We start from the raw sequence: 26,442 nt of genomic DNA on the forward strand, positions 1-26,442 counted from the left end.
AAAACCCCCAGAGCAGAGCAGGCATCAGTGACAATAGAGTGACACTGATTAAGTCAAAAACAGAATAAAGGAGGAGCTGGGGTGGAGGAGGGTTGCAAAAAAGTGTTGTGTTGTGTTGTGTTATTTCATTTCATATAATATCATATTGCATTGTAAAGCTAAGCTGTGATATCCATATTTTATTACCTCCGCCAAGGAGGTTATGTGATCGGGTGGGTTTGGTCGTTTGTTTGTTTGTTCATTTGTTAGCAACAACTCAAAACTCAAAAAGTCATGGACAGATTTTGATGAAATTTTCAGGAAATGTCAGAAATGGCATAAGGGAGAACTGATTAGGTTTAGGAGTGATCCGGATCACCGTCTGGATCCAGGAATGTTTTTAAAGGATTCTTCACTATTGGAAGATAGGGCTGATATTCATTTATTTTTCAGAAAAACCTCTGTTATCAAAGCAGCAAATACTTTGTTTATTTATGCTGTAAATCCCTTTTTTCTTAAAACAGAATCAAAATGGGTTAAAAGTGGCAAGAAATGAGCATAATAAATAGTTAAATGTGGTTAAAATGGACAAAAATTGGTATAGAGTAGGGCTGGGCAATTAATCGCAAATTAGATTTAATCGCAATATGACATGCTGCAATTTTCATATCCCAGACAGTGCAATATTCCCTAAACCTGAAATGTGTCAAAATACCAGTTTGGTAGAATCTTATTTCTTTTTTCATGCTCTCCCCATTATGCACACATTCAAGTGTCTTTTTTGTTTTTTATTTTATTACAAAAAAAACTAGTTTTCTTGTTCATGTTTTTGTTTTTCTTTGTCAGAATGAGATTAATGTGAAAAAAATTCTCCCCCTTCAATATCTGATATCAAATTTGCTATACAAGCGAAAAACTGCAGTGAGATATAATTTTTCTAAATCATTGCTTATATATTATATATATTGCTTATATTGTAGAACCACACATATGATGAGGAAACTAAAACTAACCACATATTAAATTACAATCGCAGCATTCAGGGAAAAAATTTGATTATTTTCAAAAATCGTTCAGCCCTGGTAAAGAGAGTGGTGGAAAGGGGTTTATAGTGATAAAAAACAAATGGGTAAAAGAAGGCAACTATGGATGGAAAGAGAAAAAGGTGTGGAAAGAGTTTGAAAGTGGTGAAATGGGGTTAAAAGTGGCAAAAATTGGTGTAAGTGGTAAAAATGGGAAAAACAGGAGGTGAAACTGGATTAAAATGCTGCAAAAATTGGTAGAAATAGGCAAAATAACCACAGTAAATTGATGAAAAGTGGCAAAATAGGCAGAAAAAGTGGTTTAGAAGTGGCACAAATACATGATTTCAACCCAATAACAGTTCGACTTACTTTCCTGGTCTAAAGTGAAGAAACTGTTAGCCAGGATGCTAGCATCCAATGCTACTGATCCAATACTCATGCTATATAGATCAATAAATCACAGCTGGAGGGGGCCCACTGTCTTGGTTTGTCAGGGGCCCAGACTATTCTGTGGGCAGGCCTGTGCACATTTTAATATTTCTTTATTTAGATGTTATTGCTGATTCTTTAAAATATGTATTATTTTTCAATTTTTCAAACTAACAAAAACAAACATTTTAGCCAATCAGAGTCAAGCAGAATTGAGAGTTATGCAACTTTACCATGCAAAATTGAGTAACCTTGTTTCTGAAGTTGATTCAAAATTTGCCGTAATTCAGAATTAGTTCTGTGTTACATGTCTTCTTGTGTTTAAACAACAGTTAATGAAATATCTTTGTATTAAGGTAATTATGACATGATTTTGTAGTCATACTTGTAAAAACATGTGGTATTGAAAATGGTAATTCAGCACCAAAAACTTGCGCCATAAAAAGTGTAATTGTTAAATAGTTCAGAGAACACCCAGCTCTCTCCAGGCTGTGTTGGATGTTAAACATCTGCCTCCACATGCCTGCTGATGAAGCCTTGAAGCAGCCGCGGCCTTGAAGTGGCCAGATGGTCGTAGCTGCTCCCTCTGTGGCGTTCAGACTCGGCTCAGGTTTCTCTTTCTGCACAGAAACAAAAAAATGCAGCAGTGACGACTTCCCGGCATCCATCTGTCAGTTTGATACTTAACTCTTGATTGGATGAGGTAAATGCCTGAAATATTTGAATCAAAACGGTACACTGTTTACATCCAAAGGTTTACCATTTGTTTCCTTCTCTGCAGAGTTTTCCTTGTAATCCACATGTGAGCTCACCACACAGCGAGCTGTCATTATTTTTCACCACCGCTGGAAACTTTTCAGAGCCAAATATTCCATGTGCCTGTGTCTCTCTCTGCCATTTATTTCCACGTTGGTTTTTGAAAGTGAACCCTGCACACGGGCTTTGTATCGCTCGATGTTGGAGTGATGTAACAGGTTCATGAAGCTCAGATTGAAAACATATGGAGATAAAAACCTCACTCAGATATCTCAGACACGTCCGGGAGGGATACGCGTCGACATGAGCCAAGATCAGACATTTGGTTTCTGCAAGGAGAAATCACTTCCTTCCTCTTTCATACTTTTATGCTTTATAGCACTGCAGCTTTGGCACACCTGGATGGTACAGTCACAGGTGTATGGACCCAGAATGCTTTGTTACATTATGAACAAGAGTATACCAGCTTTGTCTTGATACAGTTTTTTTAATCACTCGTACTTCTTTGTTCTCAAAGATCAGGGATTTTGAGAACAAAGACGGGCATAACAATGTTTTCATGTTTAAGTGGCTCTATATCTTACCTTAACTGTCAAGTGGATTTCTTTCTTCCTCACCTGTTATCTGCCTCTTATCAGTTTTCACTCTGCTTTGCTTCAAACTCGTCCACTTCCCTCAGATCTACAAGATACTATTGATCAGACTCTGACACAGAAAGATGAATCACCAGCCGGACTCTCTGTCAAAGCAGCATGAATGATGGCAACTCCCGGCGTTTGTGCATGTGTGCTGATGTGCTGCCACGATCCTGACTGCTGAAGATCTTTCCCGGCTGTCTCGTCTGATCCTCGGCTCTTTGATGTGAGGGTCTGCGCTCTGTCCGAGCTCCTGAGGCTGCCAAGAGAAATCTCACGGAGCCTCTTTGTGCAGCACAGACGGCTTTCTGTAAGTCTGTAATAGGATCTGTGGTCAGTCTCTGACTGATCTGTATCTATATCTCTAAATCAGAAACATGATCAGGTAGAATAAGTTCCTCTTAAAGTCTGGTTATCTTCAAACTGGCCAGAGATACTGGCCAGTCGTATCTTATGTGTAACCTTGCAAAGCTGATAGATTGGCCAGATCCATCGTCTGTCATCAGAGAGGTCCATCTTGCAAAGCTTAAGTGTGAAATGATTGTTCGCGTTCTGAGAACGGACAGACCGTTCACTCTCATTTGAGGAAAATGAAGCAAAAGCCACGGGTAGAGAATCACCAGTTTCATCACAATTCCATACAATATTGATTCTTTGAATCATAAATTATTTCCAACATCACAAAATCAAAAATGCCATGAGATGATCACGATTGTATGGGAGATATCAGGCAATTTTTTATGCACAATTACCTCCGTTACAGGAGATTTGATTTCTGAAGGGATTTAGCCTTTCAGTGAAAAAAGACCTGTGTTTCACTGTACAGTACCATTTTCTTTAATGTTGCAGATCTTGTTTTTAATTCTTAAAATGTAGGGCTCCTGCTAATGAATGAATAATAAATGTAACAATAGACATTTGTAAAGAGAGCAGCTGTCTTGCTTGAATCACGTCAAGGTGAAATAGTTTATATTTTTATGATAAATTTAGCCTGAGATGTCAGACTACAGTGTATCAAAGAGAGCATGAAACAGTGAACTTTTTTCTCTGTTAGCTGCAGAGCCTGTATCAGACACCACTTGCACTACTTTAGCCATTGGTAGACAACAAAGAAAGAGTGGTTTCTGTCTATAAACCAGCTCATATGGCAATCATATAGGGATAAAATAATGCAAATGTAGTCAGCAAAAAGTTGATAGGTCCATCCCGGTGTAGCTTAAATTGAAAATACTGTATGTCCACACAGCTAAGACAGGAGTGGATATCCTTTTAATCTTGGCTGCTAGCTGTTAGCAACTGCAGCTACTGCTCACTTGTTTGAAAGTTGAGGATGACATATAGCTGGGCGGAAACTGTCGACCAGCATGCAAAAGGGATTTCAAAATAAAAGTATAGCTTAAATGTTATGATGAAAAATTATGTTTTGATTTTTCAACAGTCTGGATTGATCAACCAGCTAATACACAATAATGAATCATTGCACTCAGCATTTATGGATATATTGACAATGTTTTTAAGTTTATGCTGTAGTACAAATATCACCTTTTTCAAAATTTAAACCTTTTTCTTAAAACAGAACTACTTTTTTACGGGTGATGATAACAATGTGGATGGGCATATTGAACTAAACCATTTAAAAAGTATCAGACTAAGCTATGATGTGCACAAATGTCAGGATGCCAGGGGATAAAGCAGAAAACTGAGACACCTTTTATAAAGAATAATTACTTAATTTTGAAAAGAGGCTACACTGTAGCCTACGTAGCTTAACAACTAGAGCTGATACAATCTACAGTTGACAAGACAGCTGTAGTAATTTTAGCGTTTAAACGGCTACTTACTGGCCAGCAATGGTTACTTTGGTCTTCCTCTGTCTGAACCGAAGGAAAGCACGGCTGACTTTTAATCCAAAATCTAAAAGTTTGCTGCAGTTTTATGACTCAAAAGTTCAGAACTTTAACAGCTGCACATGAAAGGAAAGCTAACAGGCAATAACAGTGACATCTAAGTGAAGCTAAGCTAATGGCCAATTGTTGTTCAGTGAGAAAGTGCCTTTCTCTAAACTTTCTAGAAATTTGAGGAGACTTAGTGTGGCTCTAAAATGGCCCATTAACCTCTTCCCATCCAATTGAAAACCCATGGGGTGGGGATGAGTCACCAGGATTTATTGGAAATGGGTCAAAGGAGAGGTTTTATTACCTCCAGGATATGTGCATCTGGGGCTGAAAGGACCTATTTTAGAAACTTCCATTCAAACTGATAAGAAAAGCCCCTTCCTCTGGCTTTCTTTCTGTGCTGCCTTTTAGTGCCTGGCAGGCCTATCAGCATCTCTTCCTGTTTGAGTCTGACCCTTTTTTTCAGTCATCATATGGTTCTAATTTGTCTCCCTGTGTGAGGGAACACAAAAGTCAGAAAAATGCTGCATTTGACCGTTATGTTGGCTGAATGCACCCGGTGCTGCCGCGAGGAATCCTGTGACACTTTTCTCCCATCAGCCACAGAGGTACTCTATTAGTCAGACTGTGAACTTCTGCCCCATTAAACAGTAAACTGGACCTCCAGCAGCCAGGAGGAGCGAGGATGACGGTTGGTAAACTAAAGTTAAGTAGGAAGAACTATACTAGAAACTAAATACACAATTTCTAGTATTCTTTGAGCTTTCTTCTTGTATACTAAATGTTAAGACAAAATATTTGAGATATGCATTAGCCATGCATCTTGTGTGTCCTTTATTTACACTTCATTTGGAAATATTGGCTACTGTTGCTTGCAAGATATAAAACAATATGTAAAACTAGCCCACGCTTCAAGCATACCTCAGTCTTTTGGTCATGGTTTTGGTTCGGATTGGTTAGGTCGGGTTTGGACATATGTATCTGCCGTGTGTCATGTGCAATCATTGGCAATTGCAAACATTCATAGAGGTTTGTCAAATTCAGCAAGTGGGTCCTTACTAACTCATTGGATAACTTCACTCGTGGTGCAAAAGCACGTAACATCAAAAATAACAAGAATCCACTAGAAATATGAACAAAGTATTCCCAACAATGATCACTGTACAACAGACAACATCCGAAAAGACCTAAAACACATCTAAACACTCTGCCCAAGGGCATGATGGGAAAATTCTGACCCAAGATTTGACTTTGCAAACTCTGTTGATCACCTGTGTCTTCTCAAGGCCAGATGTAGTACTTTGTGAGGTATGTCTAATTCAACAGTTGGGACCTTACTAACTCAACGGATAACTTCACTCATGGTGCATCTAACATGAAAAACAACAAGAATCCACTGGAAATACAAGCAAGGCAATCCTTCTGTCTTTTTGTATACTATACATTAAGACAAAATATTTGAGATATGCATTAGCCATGCATTTTGAATGTCCTTTATCACACTTTATTTGGAAAGAAGGGCTACTGCTGCTTACAAGACAACAATACACACAGCTAGCCCACAGTTCAAGCATACCTCAGTCTTTTGGTCATGGTTTTTGGTTCAGGTTCGTTGGTTTCGCCTTGGTTCTGAAATGTGTCTCTGGCCGTCCCTGCATCATATGCAATCAATCGTAATTGCAGACACAAGCAGCGAGGAAGGAGAAAGGTCGTTATTGGCAAATGCATGCTTATTGCTGCTCTCATTTATTTGAAAATCAGTCTGTTTAACCTCAATATTGGCATGTGAGAGACAAGAGGTCTCTTGGCTGCAGCTGTACTCTCAGGTGTGTTGGTATGGTTTGGGTTTTTCTGATACTGGTGCTAAATTGATGCTTTTAAATCAGTGGATTAAGAATGCTTGAATCTATGCTTTTCAGTAAGGAAACACAACTCTAGTGACTTTGTGCCAGTCTTTGACTCAGAAGCTGAAGGGTTGAAATGCTAAGTGTCAAAGTGTAGTCATGTAGCACGGTGTTGTCTGCCTTAAGATCCTTACAAAGTTGGTGGTATGACATTCATCTTATTTGTACCAAGAGTAAAGCAAAGATTCTGTGTGAAATGTACAGATCTGAATGCTAATGGGTAATAAATTGTAGTTTCCTGAGTAGAAAGGGCAAAGATGATTTAGTAGCTTTGGATCAGATATTTAGTGAATGATACCTGAAAAAGTACCTAAATCTAAGTTAGGCTGTGGTTTGGTAGGTATTGGATGTGTTGTTAAGGTTACCATACTGGCATCACTTTACGAATCCATCCCTCATACAGGGAAAAAGTAGCAGAGGGAGGGGTGAATCAAACATGATTCAAGCTCAGCATAGTTTTCTAATATGTAACTACTTTGGTAAAACATCTACCCATGTGGTGTTTGGTCCTACTGGCAGTGATGAGTTTCCTCATCCAAAGGCGCTGACTCACAGGCACTGGCAAATACAACCAGTTCAAAGACATATGTCATACATGGCAAGTACACAGCAAAATCATCAGTGGGAAAAATAACACACTTTCCCTAGTTTATATAATTCTCACGGGTGTAAAAATACACTTTGGAAAGTGTTAAGTGTTAGTTGTTAACATTCTGATAGTTATTTTATTACACACTTATGTGTACTTTTAACATAACAATGTGTTGCTATCCTTAAACTTTGCTTGTTGACCCTTTATGGTGCAAGTGTACTTTGTTGATTTTCACTATAATAAGGAAAATATGTATAAAACTGTCAAAGATAAAAAAAAGTTCTTGTGATGTGCACCAATAATATTCTAGGGCTTAAGATTTCAATTTCCAAGTATATCAATGAGTGCCTTAGAAAAGGTTAATATAAGTACAGTAAGCATTTATTATTAACACATTGCACTGTTCTTCTCAGACTTAATTGACTTTGCCATCTCATGTTGATTACCTGTGACAAGCTGTGGTGTCTTCTCAAAGCCAGGTTAATACTTATTGAAAGAAGCAATATTCAACAGGTGGGACCTTACTAACTCAGTGGATAACTTCAATCATGGTGCAAAAGCATCAAAAGTAAGAAACAACAACAATTCACTAGAAATACAGACACCAGAATCCCAGCAATGATCACAACATCCGCCAAGCACCTAAAACGCATCTTAACACTTTTCCCAAGGGCATGATGGAAACACTGCCATGCAATTTACATGCACGTATTGAATCGTGGACACTGTACCAAATGGTTCAATATTATATTTACAATTGTTGCATTCCCACTGCTTCCCTCTTCTTTGTTTCAGGACTGAATTTCACACAGTGAGGGAGAAAAGCTGCTAAAAGTGACCTTCCTGGTTTAAACTGGAAGTGATCTTAAAATACAAGCAGCACGCCTTTACTCATTATCTTTGGTTATTGTTTTGATTGAGATCAAACTTGAGACTTTTGTACTTGTAACAGCTGACACAGAACACTTACAGTGTTTTACGAGTATTTTAAAGAGCAGACTGTAAGCTTTAAGCACCCATAATGTGCAGCAGACTTTGAAATGCACTTATAAAACTGAGGCTTGAGCCAACATGGTTGGCAAAAAAGTTTAACTGTCCACTTACAAGTACACGAAAAGTTTCTCGAACAATAAATTAACACACGTAAGTACCCATAATGGTGCACTTACTGTTTTTTTGTAAAGGAAGTGAAAATGCATTTATGCTGATAATCAGCTGTTTACGTTGGCTGATTGAAAGGGTGCAGAGAGCAAGGAAAACAGAGCGAGGAGGTGAGAGAAACTGAGACAGAGAGAGAGAGGGAGAGAGAAAGAGAGGAGAGACCCTCGGCAATCCAACTCTTGTTATTTTAACCCAGATTCAGCTCTGAAATATGGCCACCATGTGGACTCTCTCAAGAAGTGTGGCTCCAGAGTCGGCCCCGGCCAATCAGAGGAGATGAGGGGAGGAGGGATTTGGATGGGAGGGGAGGGATTTGGGAGTCAGAGAAAGAGAGAGAGAGAGAAAGGCATTAAAGTGAGCAAGCGGAGGAGGAGAGTCAGGGCAGAGAAGCCACATCTCCAGGAGAGCTGGACTATCACAGACAAATGGAGACAGGTTCGACTTTTGTCTTATTTCCCTTCTTTGTTGCCTCTTTTTTCATTTTAAAGTTAAAATTTTAGTCACTCATACTTCTAAGCTAAAAGCTGGCTTCCTTTCATTCATAAAGGGTTAAAAATACTCTGTGTTAGGTCTGAACTAGAGCGACTCTGCAGTGTCTCAGAGCTCCTGGATGCTGAGCAGATGTGCAGAAGTGTTAGGAAAGACTGGCTCCTTTTACTGTGGAAAACCTGACCAAGGACTCTTTTGTTAATAACTGCTATTATTACTGGTAGAGTGTGCACTTTTCCTTAAATAATGACGGCACTGCCAAGACTTTTCCTGTCTTTTTTCTTGGAGCTTTGAAGTCTTTCAGCAGCAGACAGGCAAACCACAAACCTGTGCTTTTGTTGTATTTGACATCTTACCATGTGTTTAAATCAAACAGAAGCACTGAGGTGTGATCCCACCTCCATGGCTGATCATCTCCAGCATTCCCTTCAGGGTCTTTTAATTCAAATGGATCCTCTCTGATTATAAAAACTCTCTTTGTTTTAACACTGCTTCAGTGATAGGTCATATAAGGTGAAGAAAAGAAGGCTGGAGATTTTTAAAAAAATGGAGGATTTACTTTAGAGTAGTTTTTGTTTAGCACTCTTCTCTTTAAGCATGCAAACGCAGCGTAAACTCTCCCTTAACCCCTCATCCAGCTCTAAACAAACAGTCTCCATGGGGACGCGTTCCTCCACTCATGGCATGTCCATACATATGTAGATTGTTTCCTGTCAGCAGTGGCGTGGAAAGACGTTTCCTGCCGTTTTGTTGCCGTGATAAGAGAAAGGCTGAGTGGACCGTTTGAGCTGGAGTTGTGTGCTTCAGCTTTTTTGGACATACATGTGTTGGGATAGCCAGGCTTTAGCGACAGTGATGTTGATTGTTGGGCTTGTTCACCACTTTAGGATTGAAATATCCCAACAATTACTTAATGGATTTCTCTTCATACTCCCAAAAGGGTGAGTCCAACTGACTTTAGTGCTCTCCCTGGAATTTCCTGCCACAAGACTCATGTTTTTTGTCTTTGAGTGACTTATTGAGCAGAGACTCATGACCCCAGAGGATGGACCTACAGATTTAGGTGATATCCAGACTTTTGAATATTTCGCCACCATGACGCTTCCATGTTGTGACTTTAAGTGACAAGTTTTGACCACCATCTGGCCCATTTACATGACTTTTGGTGCGGATATTCATGGTCACCAGGGGATGAACCAGCACATTTTGGACATTTGTAGACTTTTACCACTTGGCCACCATGAGGTTGACATCTTTCATCTGCAGTGAAACTTGTGGACAATTGTTTGGTGCTGTTGACATTTCACAAGGAAATTCATAGTCTTTGTAGGATAAATCTATCTAACTTTGACAAGTGTTGATTCAGTTTTAATGGAATACGATGGCTTTTGGTGTTATGATTATGGTCCCTTGAGGATAAACCTAAAGATTTCAGAATTTCTCTTGAACTGACAAGTGTTGACACTGTTGTAATGACTAGCTATGGCTTTTCCTTGCAACTTGTCATGGTCCCTAGTGGACAGTCCCACATATTAGCTTACTTTTACCTATTTACCATCATAAAGGTGTCATTCTTTGGCTTTTAGAGACAATATTTTGATGGATCAGCATGACTTATTGTGGAGATATCAATTGTCTTCTTAGCAAACAAACTTAAATTCCCAGGGTTGTGGCTCTTATGTGCAGAGACTCGTGGTCCTTTGAGGATAAACCTTAAGTTTAAGAAATTCCCAGTCTTTCTGGTATTTTTCCACCATGAGGTCAACTTTTTGACCTGACACTACTGTAATGAATTACTATGATTTTCTTTTGCAATTTGTCATGGTCCCAAGAGGATGATCCCACAAGTGATTCCCAGACTTTGACCGTTTTGCCATTATATTCTTGTCATTTTGAAGCCTTTGGGACAGACTGCAGACAAGAATTTGATGAATCAGCATGACTTATTGTGCAGATATTCATTGTCTTCATAGGATAAATTGATCAAACTTTAATGCCCTCCATAGTTTTTCTATGTCAGTCACAATGAAGTTGTCATTTTTGCCTTTGAGTCCCAGAATTTGAAGAATTGGCTTCTGATAATCTGATAATCCTAAAAAATGTAAAAACTATCCTTGACAGGTCTTAACAATGCTGGTTGCCGTGCCATGGCATTGGTGCAGATACTCATGGTCCCTTTAGGATAAACCTAAAGATTTAAGAAATTCCCAACTTTCTGGGGTTTTTCCACCAGGCTAAATTTTGTTTGTCTTGGAGCGACAAGTTGTTGACACTATTTTGATGAATAACTTTGACTTTTTCTGAAAATTCTCATGGTCCCAAGGAGATGATCCTTCAGATTTAAGTGATTTCCACACCTTTATTAGTTTAACATCTTAAGGTTGACTTTTCTTAGGCCTTTAGAAACAGGTATAGGCAGTAATTTAATGGATAAGCATGGCTTATGGTGCAGATATTGATTGTCTTCAGAGGATAAATCTAACAAACTGTAATGCCCTCCATACATGAGATTGATAGTTTTTAGTCATCAACCAACCAACCTACAGTACAACCAACTGCTTTTTCTGATGTCCAGACTTTTTCTGTAAGGATGCCATGAGCTGAAAATAATCAAGCTGTAAGTGACTGGCCTTAACAATGCTGGCTGCAGTGTCACGGGATTAGAGCTGATATTCCTTTAGGGATAAAGATTCAAAGACTTTCTTGTGTCTTTCCAGCATGAGGTTGACTCTTATTGTCTTAAAGTGACAAATGTTGCCACTATTTTGATGAATAACCCTGATATTCATAGTCCCAAGGGGATGCTCCTCAGATAGAAGCAATTCCCAGACTTAAACCATTCCCAATCATAATCTTGTCTTCTTTTTTTTTTGGCTTTTAGAGACAGACTGTAGACAGTAACATTTAATGCCCTCCCTTCTTTTCCGGGTCAGTCGCTAAGAGGCTGATAGTTTCAGCCTTTGAGGGCCACATCCATGTAGTTTCATTACATTTGTCTTAATTAACCATAGTCATAGGATATCCAGACTTTATCTACACATTCACCATGTGATGAAAATGTATTAGCTATAAGTGAATGGCCTTAACAAAGGCTGGTGGGATTGCAAACACGTTTGGTGCAGCTACTCATGGTCCTTTAAGGATTAACCTAAAGATATCAGAGATTGCCTGACTTTCTAAGGATTTTCCACCATAAGATTGACATTTTTGGTCCCTTTGTGATTAGTGGCACATTTTTTAACAATAAACACAGCTTTTTTATGCATGCATTTGTGTTCCCTAGGAGGTGAATCTACAAATTTGAATTATTCTCAGACCTTTACCATTTTGTTGTCATGAGGTTGTCATTGTTTAACAATTTGATGGATAAGACCGGCTTATAGTGTACATATTAATTGTCTTTATATGATAAAACTAACAAACTGTAATAAGCCACTTACTGTTCCAGGTGAGTCTCAAGGAGGTTGACAGTATTTTTGCTTGAAGTGAAGGTGATGACAAGCAATAGCATACTACCATACTGTATATCTGGTTTGGTTTGGATGATTCTGGTTTTCAAAAGAGGAATCCAACAGACTTCGCTGACCATAGGGTTAAAGTGAAGTGGCGTTTAGAGTCTGGGCGTCTGTGGGTGTCTTACAGTGACATTTAGAGCAGGTACTCATCGTGTCTGGAAAATGAAGTGTCATGGTTATAGTTACGCCCCTGACATTTCATGTTGTGCTACTTTGATGTTGACTTTTCTTGCCTTAAAATTACACTTTTCTAAAACGTAGTGATGGTTGTATAATTTTGTGGATGCTTTTATAGTCAGGCTGAACCCCTTTGACTTTGGTAAGTCGTGACCTTTCCTTTTGTGCTAAAATATAATTTACAGATTCTGGCTATAAAGGAGATGTCTTGGTTAATCCTTTAATTATTATGATGAACTTTTGTTCAGATATTCTTGGTTTCCAGAGGTTGAAGTTCAGTGACTTCAATGATAAAGTCTGACTTTTCCTGTATGTCTAGAAATTCATGTGTTGGCTTTTACTGACTGAACTGAACTGATTTGCATTCAATCCTGATTTAGATACTCATGTTCCTAAAGCAGTGAACATCAACTGGTGGCCCGGGGGCTACATCAGACCCGCCACAAGATCTGATCTGGCCCCCAGAAGATTTTTAAAATCAGAAAATATGCAGAAGAACATATGTGGTGGTATTTAGGGTTTCATTTCAAAAAATCCCTATAGACTCTAAAACATTGACTTAATATTTGGTCTGTTTTACAGAAATCCATCTGTCTGTCATTATTAGTGAATATGATGTATGAAAAATACACTTTTTAGTTTGTTCTTGATTGAAACTGCCATTTTCTCTGTTTTCAACTTTCCATTTCAGCCACTTTGAAATTCAATTTTTCCTGCCAAAGAACCCCCAACAATAGACCCGATTCCTGCTGGTTTTTCCCACCAATCACAACACAACAAGAATTAAACAATTAAATGTTAGTTGGACCAAAATGTATTTAATTTTGTGTAGTCGGGCTTTGTCAGTGTCTTCCAAGGAAAAAAGCTGGCCCTTGTACAAATGTAGTTGATGACCCTTGCCCTAAATGCAAATCATTGGTGATCTCCTGACACTTCCCGTTATACCACAAGAATACAAGTGACATTTCTTTGTAAATGAACACAAATCTTTGGCGCAGATATTCCAGGTTCCCAGAGGTTGTACCGTAATGACTTTATTGATTCTCTGACTTTTCCAGCACTCTAAGCAGACCAAGTTTGTCCATCTATCCAATGAGTTATCTCCACAACGAAGTGGTTGATTGGCCACCAATTTGGTACATAAATTCATGGTCCCCAGAGGAGCCATCTCTATGACTTTGTCATCTCCTGATAAGCCATTTAGCACCTTTAACAGGTGCACATTTTTGATAATAGGTTGTACATCTCAACACCTATCCAGTCGGTTCCCATAAAGGTTGATCTACACATTCGTGGCCTTCTTAGGATGAATGGCAACAACTTTGGCGATCCTTTGGCCATGCTGCTTGTACCATGAGTGGGCCAGAGATATTCTTACCCAATGCTTCGGTTTTCAACCTAAAATCCTAAAAACCAGTAACTTTTCCATAAATCTTTCAGCACTTCCTTTATTTGCCTATCCTTTATGTGCTCAGTGGTGAAATCAGAAGCTTCAAAGGACTACAAGCATGCAAATTTTTCTTGTAAAAGTGCAAACTTCTGAGCTCATGGTGGTTCCTTTGCAACTGGTTTGGTATGGAAACAGATGATTTTTTATGACTAAATCTCAATTTTCTAATCTCTTTTTTGGTAAATGTTGCAGGGAAACTTCAGCCCAACTGTGCAGAAGCTCTCAGTCATCTATTTGACACTTTTGAAGAGCATGTGTGAGATAGCAGGAAGTCTTGTAAGTGATTGCACGCATGAGGATTAGTGTTGGGGTCAGTGGGATGGTGGGTGCAGTATGTGGCTGTAAACTCTTCTGTCCATGTAAACCGAGCCTTGAATAATCCTTCGTCTCCCCTTTGGTTGCTCAGGGAGTATAAAGAACATCATAAATCCACCTCCAGACTCACAGTTGTGGACTACCATGCTTCGGTCTATCTTTGGAAACTTCTGTTTGTGATAACTGCTCAAATCTGTGCGTCTGGGAGCAGAGAGCAGACGTCTGGGCATTAGCTGTGACAAATACCAGGTACATTAATAGAAGCAGGCTTGTCCGGGCTTGTTTAACCCACATTCAGACCCACCAGTAGTGTAACCAGCAGGCTCGTGATGCAAACACAGCACAGCCAAGTGAAGTCAAAGGTTAAGTGACCAGGCCTTCAAAGCTCCATATCTCCAGCTGGTTTGAATTGTTTTCAGCTCCAAAGTGTTTTCAAACAATATTCCTGTCAGGGAGGAATTAGTCTTTGCAACTGGCCAGCAAATGTTTGACCCTAAACCTTCGGCCTGCCCGTTTGTCTTCAATCCAAACGTCAAACACCAGCCTCGTCAAGGAATCCGCTGGGACTCAACCCCCTCCAAACGTCAACGAACTCTCTGCGAGGGGGGCTGCTTCCAAGAAGTTCACTCAGAGATTGTGAGTCGGCATCTGTTCCTGCATCTGTTCACGATGACGCAAAGAGAACGCTTGTGATTCATAAAATTAATTTAGGTCCAAATCCACAGAGGCGGCTGTCTGTGCCTGTTCTTATGATCTCATCTGTTTTACACAGTCCAAACATACTCGACGTTAGCGCATACATGCACCACCCTGCAAGAGACCGCAGATCTGGGTCATTTTCTCCTATGAAAAAAGGGAAAAGGAGGGAGAATGTTGTTGATATCCCAACAGGATGACAAAGATCAAAGTTTGTGTAACGCTCTGACTCACTCACACAAACACGCTGAGTCCTACTCGCTGACCTCCAGGGACGACCCGTGGCTCAGTCGACCCTCACTGTAAGGGCACACCGCGGATTGGAAACCTCGCCGTTTGGGGCGGCACACGTGTCAACGGCAGCCCCCGGCCTCCTCTGCTCCGCTGCCAAACGCTGCTCGGAGAATGACTAACAGACTCCCAGGAGGCAGCAGGGAAATGAGGGCAGAAAAAGACTCAAAAGAAAAGAAACAACTGTCAGCTTTGGCCCATCGTTGTATTTATAACATGAGCACAAAGGCCTGCACAGTGTAAGCATCGTTTAATCTTCTCTGGCATGCCAACTTCTGTGCTCTGCTCAAATTTGTTAATGTCCCTCATAGATCAACTTAAATAGAGTTAGTGTTTGACTGTTTAATCTCTTCAGATCTTCATGGTCTCCAGAGGGCTTTAGACAAGGACCCCATGGTGCAAAAACGTGCTTTTAGTCTCCAACTGTGTCGTCTCTTCCCACAAATCAGAGGATTATGGCATGAGAGAAAAGGCTTCATCACAAACAAGTCGCATTAAAACTCTAACTTGGGTGGCTCAGACTTTGGATGTACTTTTTGTAGATATAAAGTAAGTCTGTAATGGAAGATTATCAATGAAACATGACCTTTTTAACAGTTAATGTTTCTTATTATGGGGATAGAAGAGGGAAAAGCTTTGACCAGGGTAAAACTTTACAGATAGAGATTGTGTATGTATAAGAATGTGTTAAATAAGCTCCAGTAGTCACTTTTTAAAAAGCACAGTCCTGTAGTGAAAAGGTAAGCTTTGGGGCTTGTTTTACCACCACGTTTTGTCTACATTTGGATTTTGGTGTGATGTTCTACAGCAACTTTGCTTGAATATTCACCTATGTCTTACAGGCCCTTTTTTCAATACTATACTTCATTACAGGCCAATAGAAGTGACCCGAGCTCGATAGACAGGCGCTGCTGTAGTCTATGAACCTTGGTGGTGGATAAAACTCATGGGAGAATACATGAAATTTCATTGCATGGGATATCGGAAGGTGATTGGAGGAATGTTCAGTCTGTCTTCTTCATTACAGGCCAATCAGAGCTGAGAAACATGTGATACAGAGTAGCTGCTGTCATTGCTAGCTATCAATGGAGCCATCCAGTGAAACAAACTCATGCCAAAGCTGGTACAGAGAAGAGCAAAAAAAATCTTTTCCACCAAGAAAAGCTTTCAGTGTGGTTCTTTGTTCTTCTGTTAATAAAGAAATGTTGTCCAGCTCTGTTAAAACCGCTGCTATAGCTGCATCCAAGCTAATTGCTACACTGTTTGCCATTGTTTACCATCCTGCAGTTCACATACACCCCGCCCATGAAATCCACCTTGTTCATCACAAATGACACTGATTACTCCTGTGTGTTCTCAGACCTTGCACAGAAATCATAGATTGGAGCTTTACAAGACAGATCAGCCTGATTATAGACACAGAATCTGGCTGATCCATCTGCTTTGCAAGTTTATCAACACTGGAGGAACTGCAGTTTTCTGCACTTCCATACTGACTTTATTTCTCTGCATTTTTTTGCAGCAGAGGCTTGGATGAGCTCCAGCCGCACAAACTTCATGTTGGCAGCCTAACACATCAGACTGAGATATTCAACATGATACATGCTAAAGTGCTTGTTAGCATTGCCACATGCATGCATATGCTAGCTCAGACTATTTCAAAGCCTTTTATACAAGTTCCTCACAGAGATGCTGGCCCTTAATTGCTTGCTTAAACCTTGATTACTTTTATCTTTATCACTGTCTTTAGTTTCTTTTAGTTGCATGCAACCATGGAAACCATAATCAAACCTCTATTGCTGCTCCCTGGGAAACAAATGCTTGTCTTATTAATTGTGCACTTGAGAATTTGCTGATTTTTTTCTTAGCAGGTTAAAACTTTGATTACTTTTAACTGTTAGAACTGGCTCCTAAAGGTAGCAAAGTATTTATTTAATCAGAAGTTTAATCATCATTGGTCATTGTAATGTAGATTTTGTGTTGTACCAGGCTTTGCTGTGATTCTCTGGGTCAGTGTGTGTTAGATTTTGTCCTTAATGATCTGACACCGTTTGCAGCTTCCTCCTCATGGTGTCACTGACTCAGCAGAGCAGCAAGGCTGATATCACCGAGGTTATCAGCGGTCCTGTGACAGCCGGACGGTTATTGTGTTATCAACCGTCGACTGACCTGGGGTCAGCTGTGTGGGCTGCTCAAAGCGAGGCCTCTGGCTTGTTTTTCTGTCTGCATCCGCTCCTCGCTCCGCTGTTTCCACGTCTATTTTAACCCTCCAATCTCCATCTCCACCTCTGCACACACACAGGGAGATGTGAGCAATGTTTTTCTAGTTTTCATCTTTGCAGCCTCGGTCATGCAGACCCGCAGGGAGTGGAGGACATGACGAGAGCCCTGATCACAAATCCTTTAACATAAACAGACTGAAAACAGAAGAGGCCCACTTCAAATGAGCACACAACTCATTAAACCCTCTCTTTCACATCCACACCAGATGCCTCCACTCCTCCTCCACACGCTCCTCGTTATCGGCATGTCTGCTTCTCCAAAATAAGACAAAAGGAGAAGCAGGAGCAGTATTTCATCAAATAAAAGGATTACAAATCATCTTGGAGATTTTGCATACTTGTAATTAGATTTTATGCATGCAATTAAAGCGCTCACCCCGTTGTTCTGCTTCTCTGTTTTTATGTTTTAGGTGTGTCTGATGTGACGCCAGCGGGCTGGCTCAGGGAACTCAACTTCAATACAATGTAGACACCAAAAACCAGACTGGAATAGCTTCTGAGAGCAAAGCCGACTGAAGGAGGGTGAGTGCGAGGAGGAGGAACGACAGCTGTGCAGAAACAACAGAAGATAAGGAGTGAAAGAAGGAGAAGAGGGAAGCAGCAGGCTGTGAATCATTGACCTGAACCTTGTGTTTACAGCGCCGTCACCTACTCTTTCCCGTCAAGTCTTCATTTACCCTCACAGCTCAGCTGCAGAAGGATCACAACCCTCGGCTGCTTGGTCTTCTGACCCACCTTTTCACCTCTCAGCGCTGTGAGACTCCAGCCGCCGTCAGCATGTGCCATGTGATCGTCACCTGCCGCTCCATGCTGTGGACTCTGTTGAGTATCGTGGCCGCGTTCGGAGAGCTCATCGCCTTCATGAGCACTGATTGGCTGGTGGGATTCCCCCGCACACCTGATGCAGTCTTCGGCCACCATGGGGCCACCACAGCTGGGGAGGCCTACAGGCCCACTTTAGGTATATACGGCCGCTGTATAAAACTGCCTCACATGCAGCGTGGAATACTGTGTGGACCATACGCCATTCACTTTGGGGAGATTGCCAGCGGGTTCTGGCAGGCGACGTCTATCTTCCTAGCAGCAGGGATCCTGCTGCTGTGTGCCGTGGCATTTATCTCCGTCTTCACTATGTGCTTCCAGAGCATCATGAAGAAGAGCATCTTCAACGTGTGTGGACTGCTGCAAGGGATCGCAGGTGAGAAAAACAAAGACCTCCCTACTTTCTGTAACTTTTAGACTTTCTAAGATCCCTAAGAGGTGATTTTCCTGGTGTGAGATTAGAAGTTGATAAGGTTTGAGATCAGCTGTGTACTGCTGTTGTATATAAAAAGTACAAAGGTGATAATTTTACACCTTTAAGTCATCAGTGGAGTAAGCAGCAGAGCTGATTTGAAGGTGCTTAATGAGTGAGTCAGCAGGGTAGGACAGGCAGACTGTTTTGAGTACATTATATGTGGCTGCAGCAATCATAAAATGTTCATAAATCAGTGAGACTGTGCTGTTTCAGAGCAGGAGTTCCCAAACTTTTCAGCCTGTGCCCCTTAAATAACAGAACTCGAGACTGTGGACCCACATTATCCCTGGTGGTTAGTTAAAGTGTACGATATTGCACAAAACATCATGTGCAAATTTGCATTTTGGGATGTTTTTGCACACATTTCTTAAAATTGTGCCAAAAAAATCTCACTTAATTACTATTTTGAAATTTTTTGGAAAGCATCTGTGACCCCCTTTCAGTGTCTCACGACCCCAACTTTAGGAACCTCTGTTTTAGAGCTCCACAACAACCATGGCCATGGATGAGCCAAGATCACAGCAAAATTAGCGGCTGCTTTCCACGTCATACCTCCCACTCGACGTCAACACTGTTATGTAAAATGTCACACCTCTTTTGCTTTTGTACAGTCAGCATAGTTTAAACCACTGGTTCCCAACCTGGGGTCCCAGCAACCCTAAGGGGGATGCCACAGATTTCCAGGGGGTGGGGCGGTGGGACCCTGTCTGCTCCAAGGTTATTACAGTTAACTAAATCTAACTAAATAACTAAAAATAGAATTCCTTGGTGTGCTCTAACCTTATCAAACTTAATTGTAGGTATAGTTTTGAAAATGAAAATAAATAATGGTTAGAAATATGATGTACAAAGGTGAATTAAGACCAACCTTAAAGATTAAAAAAATCAAGAGGATCTATTTGAACAGAAAATTAAAATGTTTTGGGGAAAAATTAGATTTTTTTAAGATTCAAAAGTCAGATATTTGCAAGAAAAAAAATTTGAATTTTAGAGTTTAAAAAGTTGTAAATATACCAAAAAAAGGGAAAATTCCAAGTTTATAAAGTCTAAGATTTTGACTATAGAAATGCAAAAATTTCAAGTTTTTGAAATAATAAATTTAGAGTGTTGTAAAAGCAAAAATGTACAAGAAACCACACTGAAGACAGTGGTTTAATTTCCAACTTGTCACCTTTATAATCTCAGATATTCAAACTTTTCATTCACTTACAACTTAAACGGTTAAAGTAACAATATCTATTTTTTTTTTTTCATAAATGAACAACATTTTAAATTTGAGAGTTCTGATTTTTGTCCTAAAAATGAACAGATCCTCTTTATCATTACAGTTGTTTTTAGGGTGGTCCTAGTAGGCCATTGTATTAATTGATAGTTTACACATAGTTCTTTAAGAACTAGTGTCTGTAGGCCTGTTGTTGGGATTTTGTGAATGAAAACAATAAAAAATGCTGTAAACTTTTTCCAGGTTGGTCCAGGGGGGCTTAGCTTTTCATAGATAGCAGTAGGGGGACCTTGTGGGAAAAAAGGATAGGAATCACTGGTTAAATGACTGAATACTTGAAGCGCTATGCATTGGGTTCTATGAAAAGTAAAAGCTCATACAAGGCCTTTTTGTAGGTCTTTCAGATAAAATGATGTAGCTGTTTCAGTCAAAGTGGCATCAACCGTCAGTGTGAGAAAAGAAGCAACAAAACTGCAATTCCTCAAGTGTCCACTGGAGGCTGGTTCCAAAAAGCAAGGAATCCCCATTAGTTTCCTTTCATTTTTATAGCATAAATTAACATGTTTACAGTCTGGAAAAAGGTTGAGTTTTGGTATCTCTTGCTCATTTTTTTATTGGACAGATTGTTGATGGGCTATCTTTGACGCTGCTGATGAGGAAGGGTTACATATAACTCTGCAATATTGACCCTTTGTTGGCCCTCTGATTGGTCTGCTGACCCACCAATCAGGACAATCTTTAACAGCATCCATTGTCCAGCCTTGACAAGCATCTAGAAATAACGTTGATTGGGTAGGGAGTAAGTCAGTGAGAACAAGACAGCTAGCAACTGAGGAAGGCAGCTAATGCTAGCAAACATCACTGCTATCAGATATTGGTAATACTTCACGACTTCTATTAGTTTTGTTTAAGAGATCGGAGTTATCCTCAGAAACCCTACTTTATCCAGGTCTTTCTTCTTTCACTAAGACCAAATTTATAAAAGAAATAACTAGTTTAAGTCAACATTTCCAAAATGGCAGCCACCATTGTTTGGTTTCATAACACCTCTTTAGAAACTAGCAGGTGGGGTCACTGTGCCTACATCTGTGTTTTATACATCTTGATTTGTAAGATACTTGGTACAGTTTAAGACTACCTACAGAAAGATACAAAACAAGATTGCAGAGAACTTATTTTTAGTCTACTGTCCCTGGATTTGTTTTTCAGGAGGCTCCTCCAAGTTTTCTGAAAACACCTCGATGACAAAGATTTGTTTCTATTTTGCACAGTCTCAGCTCAGGCCATCTAACCTGTATTGTTTCTTTTCATTGTCTAGTGTCCACCACTCATCAAGGTAAATGAAGAGTTTTGCTTTCAGTCAAACACATTCATTACCAGCGCCACAACTCCCACTCTAAGAGTTATGTTTGATTCTGGTGGCGCCTTTTGTGACTTTTTACCCCCCAGCAGTCAGATGTTTGAAACACTTACAGGCTTGTTTCCACCCTCGGAGCTGTCACTGGAGCAACTGCCACCCAAATATTTACCCTCTGCCAAGTCAGCTGGAGCTCTTTGACTTGAAAGAGCGAGTCAAACACGCATGCGTATCTCTGGTTGTGTGTGAAGGGTGTGTATCCTGTGTGTGGGGTTGTGTGTCTCCGGCCACTACGACTCACTGTGGTGAATTATAGACGGGAGGAGGCCATGAGATCAGGCTCCTGAACCTCCTCTTTTCTTCACAGACTGGAGCTTTCAGCTCTGTGGTGATTATGGCCATCCTCCCCCACAGTTGTTTATTTGTCTCAGGCCCAAACAGAGAAGAGGTGGGTGTGTGGTGAAGGACATGCCAAAGCTGTAAACCAAGGGCTGTTCATGTCTGCTGACCAAAGGAGTTTCATCATATTTTCCTCACATATCTCTTCTATAGTCAGATTTAGTATTGAGTAAGGCCGTGCCTTTCTAAATGATTGCTCACTGTGAAAGCATTTATCATGTCCTGCAGCTGTGAGCAGTTTAGCAATCAGTGCATTCTAACATTATTGGATTTTTAGATTGCATTCATGTCCCCATGGTATAATTTATCTGACCAAAAACTAATTAACTCATTACTTACATGGACTTTGTCTTTATAAAGTTGAATAGATCATTATGAGATGTGACAGTGTATTATTCTCTCTTTATAAATGTCATAGAATAGAAGGGAAAAAGCTAGAGATCATTTAAATAAAGTCCAACAATGTCAAAGGAAGTGTACAAAAAAAGGGTTAAATAGCTGTTGAGCTGTATAAAGTGGAGAATTCCAAGCAGTGAAAAATGAAGCTAATGCAAAAGTGCAAAACTGCAGTTCCGCAAGTGTCCACTTGAGGCCTTCTCCGAAACCAAGAGATTCCCATCAAGTACCATGTTAAAATCCATGTTTTTTACTGTTATGTAAAAAGTCACACCTCTTTTGGTTTTGTTCAGTCAGCATAGTTTAAACCAGTGGTTCCCAACCTGGGGTCCATGTACCCCTAAGGGGGATGCCACAGATTTCCAGGAGGGGGGCAGGACCCATCTACTCTGACATTGTCAAAATAAGATGTACATGCATTTTTGAAAATGAAAATAAATCATGATTGGAAATGTACTAAGGCATATTAGGGCCAAACTTAAAGATTAAAAAAAATCAAGGGGATTTGTTCATTTCTGAGCAGATGAATGAGAAGTTTCTTGGGGAAAATTAGAAATTTTTAAGATAAAAAACTTGGATATTTACAAGAAAACAAACTCAGAACTTCAGAGTTTAAAAAGCTGTAAATTTACAAAAAAAATCGAAATTGCCAAGTTTATAAAGTCAGATTTTGACAATTTAAATGCAAAAGCTTCAAGTTTTTAAAATCATTAATTCAGAGTGTTGTAAAAGCGAAAATATACACAAAACCAAACTGAAGACAGTGGTTGGATTTTCAATTTTTCAACTTTATAATCTCAAAAATATAAAGTTTTGGTTTATGAACAATTTGATCTGTTAAAGTAAAAACTAATATTTTTTTCTCATAAATTAACAACTTTATAAACTTGAGAATTTTGTTTTTTTCTTGAAAATTGACAGATCTTCTTCATCATTATTATTGTTTTTAGGGTGGTCCTTATCTGCCGCTGTAAAACAAAACAAGGAATCCCAGTTAGTTAGTTCCCTTTTAAAATGCTTGTTTTTTCAGCATAAATAAACATATTTGCAGATTGATACAAAGTTGAATTTTGATATCTATAGCTCTTTTTGCAGTTCTGCGGTTCCACAAGTGTCCACTTAAGGCTTGCTCCAAAAGCCAAGAGATTCCCATCAAGTCCTGTATTAAAATCCCTGTTTTTACAGGAAGGGCAGGTCTAGACCGTACTCTCTGATATGACGTATTATAACAGACCAGTGTCATTATTTTTATAATAAAGACAATACCTTATTATAAGAAGACCAGCGTTAATTTATTATAGCAGTGAAGTCGCATTCCACTTGGATTCAATGAAACTGTTTTAGTAACGATTACAGATGTGAGTTGATGAGACTACAACCATGATTTGTACAGCCCAGTGGGGATTCCTCTAACCACAAAGGAACAATTCAACCCAATTCAACAGCACATCCTCCTGCCTTTCACTTTTGAGATCTTGAATTTTGAGGGTTTGAATCAACTGTTGAGTTTTGGAGACGTTACCTTATTAGCAAGTGAGATTTGCTTAAGTTGGCTGATTGCAGAGTTGCTTGCACTTGTGTATATTATCCTAAAATCAAGATGAACAGGACTCTGGAATCCTGGGTATTTAAAGGAAGATACCGACTCAATTTTTCATCAATCTTTAGTTGCATTTTTCTCCGGCAATACTGTATTTGCTGTTCTTTAACATGTAAACATATTGAGTTGAGGTTTATCTGCCTTTAAAATAAGTTGCAGCTGACAAAGCTAATCTTAGACTACATCAAATGCATACGGAAGAGTTGCAAAAGCTTCTGCAGGTAAGGGTGCACAGAAGTAGACAGCAGTATCATCAGCATAAAGTCAAATGAAGAATTTGGTGTATTCTATCCAGTTCGATTAATTTAGATTGTAAATAAAAGTGGCCCCAAAACTGAACCTTGTGGTACGTCTTTGTGCACTTCTAGTATTTTTAAAGTGACACCCTTTAAGATAGCTGACATGCATGCACAGTAGAATGAAAAAGGCTAGCTAGCATTAGTTAGCTTTGATAGGTAGCATTTCTAGCAGATCTGCGCATGTTCCTGTGTTTTCAGAGTACTTTAAAAACTCGATACAAATTCCAAACTCTTTCTTAAGATCACATCACACTGTCAAATAATTTGTTCGTTATTTTAGACATTTTGATTAGTTTTTAGTCCGTAACCTTTTCTTAAATATAAGGAAAGAAAATGCCCCACAAATCAAAGATTTACAGTCTAATTTCATCATGAAGAAACCTCTGAAAAAGCTTCTAAATTCTGAAATAATCATAGGAAATGTGAATAATTTGATAGCTGATGGTAACTGATCTTGAAATCACAACAAAAGAATGGAAGTCAGCTCACAGCCATATTAATAGAGCTGTTTTTATTGTTGTATGACTCAAACCCCCTCTATCATCTTTCAAAGGAAAAGCCGTCAAAGCTACAGTAATATAAGTGTGGAAATTCACTGCTGAATCTCCTCATTGTGGAGAGGATGAGGATGTTAGAGAGGAAGAGGAAAGGGGGCCAGAGGAGCTTCAAACAGCTTAGGAGGCAGGAGGGTTTCCTCCAGGCTTGTGGAGCTAAATGCCGATAACCTTTTACTCATTGCAACCACAGGAAGAGATAAGGCCGCGCATCTGTCACTGCTTTCTCGTATTTACCTTCATCTGCTGTCGTTTCATGAGGCCCATCATCGATATTGCCCTCACTGATACTACAACCTCCTCTCTTTTCTAATCACTCTTTCCACTAGTCCTGCCGACCCTCCTGTAATGAGAAAACTGGAGCCAGACGGCAGATGTTTGGGGAAGTGATTGACCTCAGATGGGAAGATTGTGTTGCTGTTGCCAGAGATGGTCACGTCATTTCACTGGAGTTGCTCCAAAGCCCATTGACCTAGTCTTCACTTACACTGATGTCACTCTGACTTTTTACTTTTTGTCCCCCATGACACACTTTCCAATGGATGCAGATTCCTTTCAAATGACGGTCAGTTGGAGCTCATGTGGTTTTGAGATTGGAGCTCAAGGTAGATCCATTCTCTTCCTTTTATGTAATCAAATGGATAAAACAGGCGAACCTCTGCTAAAGGGTCAGCCAGGTACTCTTTGTATCCTCCACTTCACCCACCTAAAAGTGAATTTTCTCCAGAAGTTTCTCCTCACTCGTGTCAAACTTCAGCTAAGAGTGATTAGAGAGAAAACAGCAAACAACCTCAGCCATAAAACTGTCACCTATTCATGTGTGTTTGGTGACGAATGCTTTTATAACCTGCTGTGACGTTTCCTTTCAGCTGTGAGTCACAGAACTCGTCACAAGTTTGAGCGTTTACCGTGACTCAAGCCAAACAATTTACAGGAATTAAAGCAGCATTCCTGTGAGGTGGTGAGTCTGACGTAAAAAGTTAAAGGGGAAAAATAAGGCCTACATTTCCTTTGAGTGATAACAAATGGGATTTCCATTGATGTAATAGCTTTTACCAGTTATCTGTGTTTACAATGGAGGTGTAGCTCTTAGATAGAACTAGCCAAATGTAAACAACACACTGTACCAGGAAATCCTTTATTATTTTACACTGAAGTGTTTACAGTCACTCATTTTCCAGTAAATAGCTTAAGTGCCTATAAAAAGGGTGTTTTACCCTTCATTTGAATTTATAAATCAATCATATTCAATATAATTTAGCTTTTTTGACACTAAATTACAAAAAAACCTCTTTAATGTCAAAGTGAAAACAAATTTCTATAAGGTCATGTCATGTAAATAAAACTATGTGATGTAAAATAAGTGACTGCATAAATATTCACCCCATTCAACTCAGTATTTAGTTGAATTTAGTGAGTGATTGTTTTGCTGGAAAATAAATCTTCTCCCATACCATAATTCTCTTGCAGACTGAATGAGATATTTTTCCACATTCATTGTACCCTCCACCTTTACAAGCCTTTGAGGGCCGGCTTCTGAGAAGCATCCCCACAGCATGATACTGCCACAACCATGCTTCACAGTGAAAATGGTGTATTTGTGGTCATGTTCAGTGTTTTTTAGTCCACCAAACATAGCATCTTGTCTGATGGCCATCTTGTCTAATGTCTCATCATACCAAAGAACTTTTTTCCACTTGACCACAGAGTCTCCCACATGCCCTTTG

The 26,442-nt window shown here is 39.6% G+C and overlaps 1 protein-coding gene across 2 annotated transcripts in view; it reads left to right on the top strand.

Annotated features, from left to right (window-relative positions):
- lhfpl2a (LHFPL tetraspan subfamily member 2a) overlaps positions 1-26,442 on the top strand; it is a 77,539-nt gene that overhangs the window by 38,568 nt on the left and 12,529 nt on the right. Inside the window, exons 1-2 of one of the 2 annotated variants that reach the window (XM_041810237.1) lie at positions 8,744-8,811; positions 18,002-18,789. In XM_041810237.1, coding sequence (XP_041666171.1) covers positions 18,369-18,789 — 421 coding nt within the window. In that variant the 5' untranslated portion in view covers positions 8,744-8,811; positions 18,002-18,368. Of the gene's footprint in view, positions 1-8,743; positions 8,812-18,001; positions 18,790-26,442 lie in introns of those variants that run through there. The other variant, XM_041810236.1, reaches the window with a different exon arrangement.

The sequence above is a fragment of the Cheilinus undulatus genome, linkage group 17 (genome assembly GCF_018320785.1).
Source record: "Cheilinus undulatus linkage group 17, ASM1832078v1, whole genome shotgun sequence".
Lineage (NCBI taxonomy): Eukaryota > Metazoa > Chordata > Actinopteri > Labriformes > Labridae > Cheilinus > Cheilinus undulatus.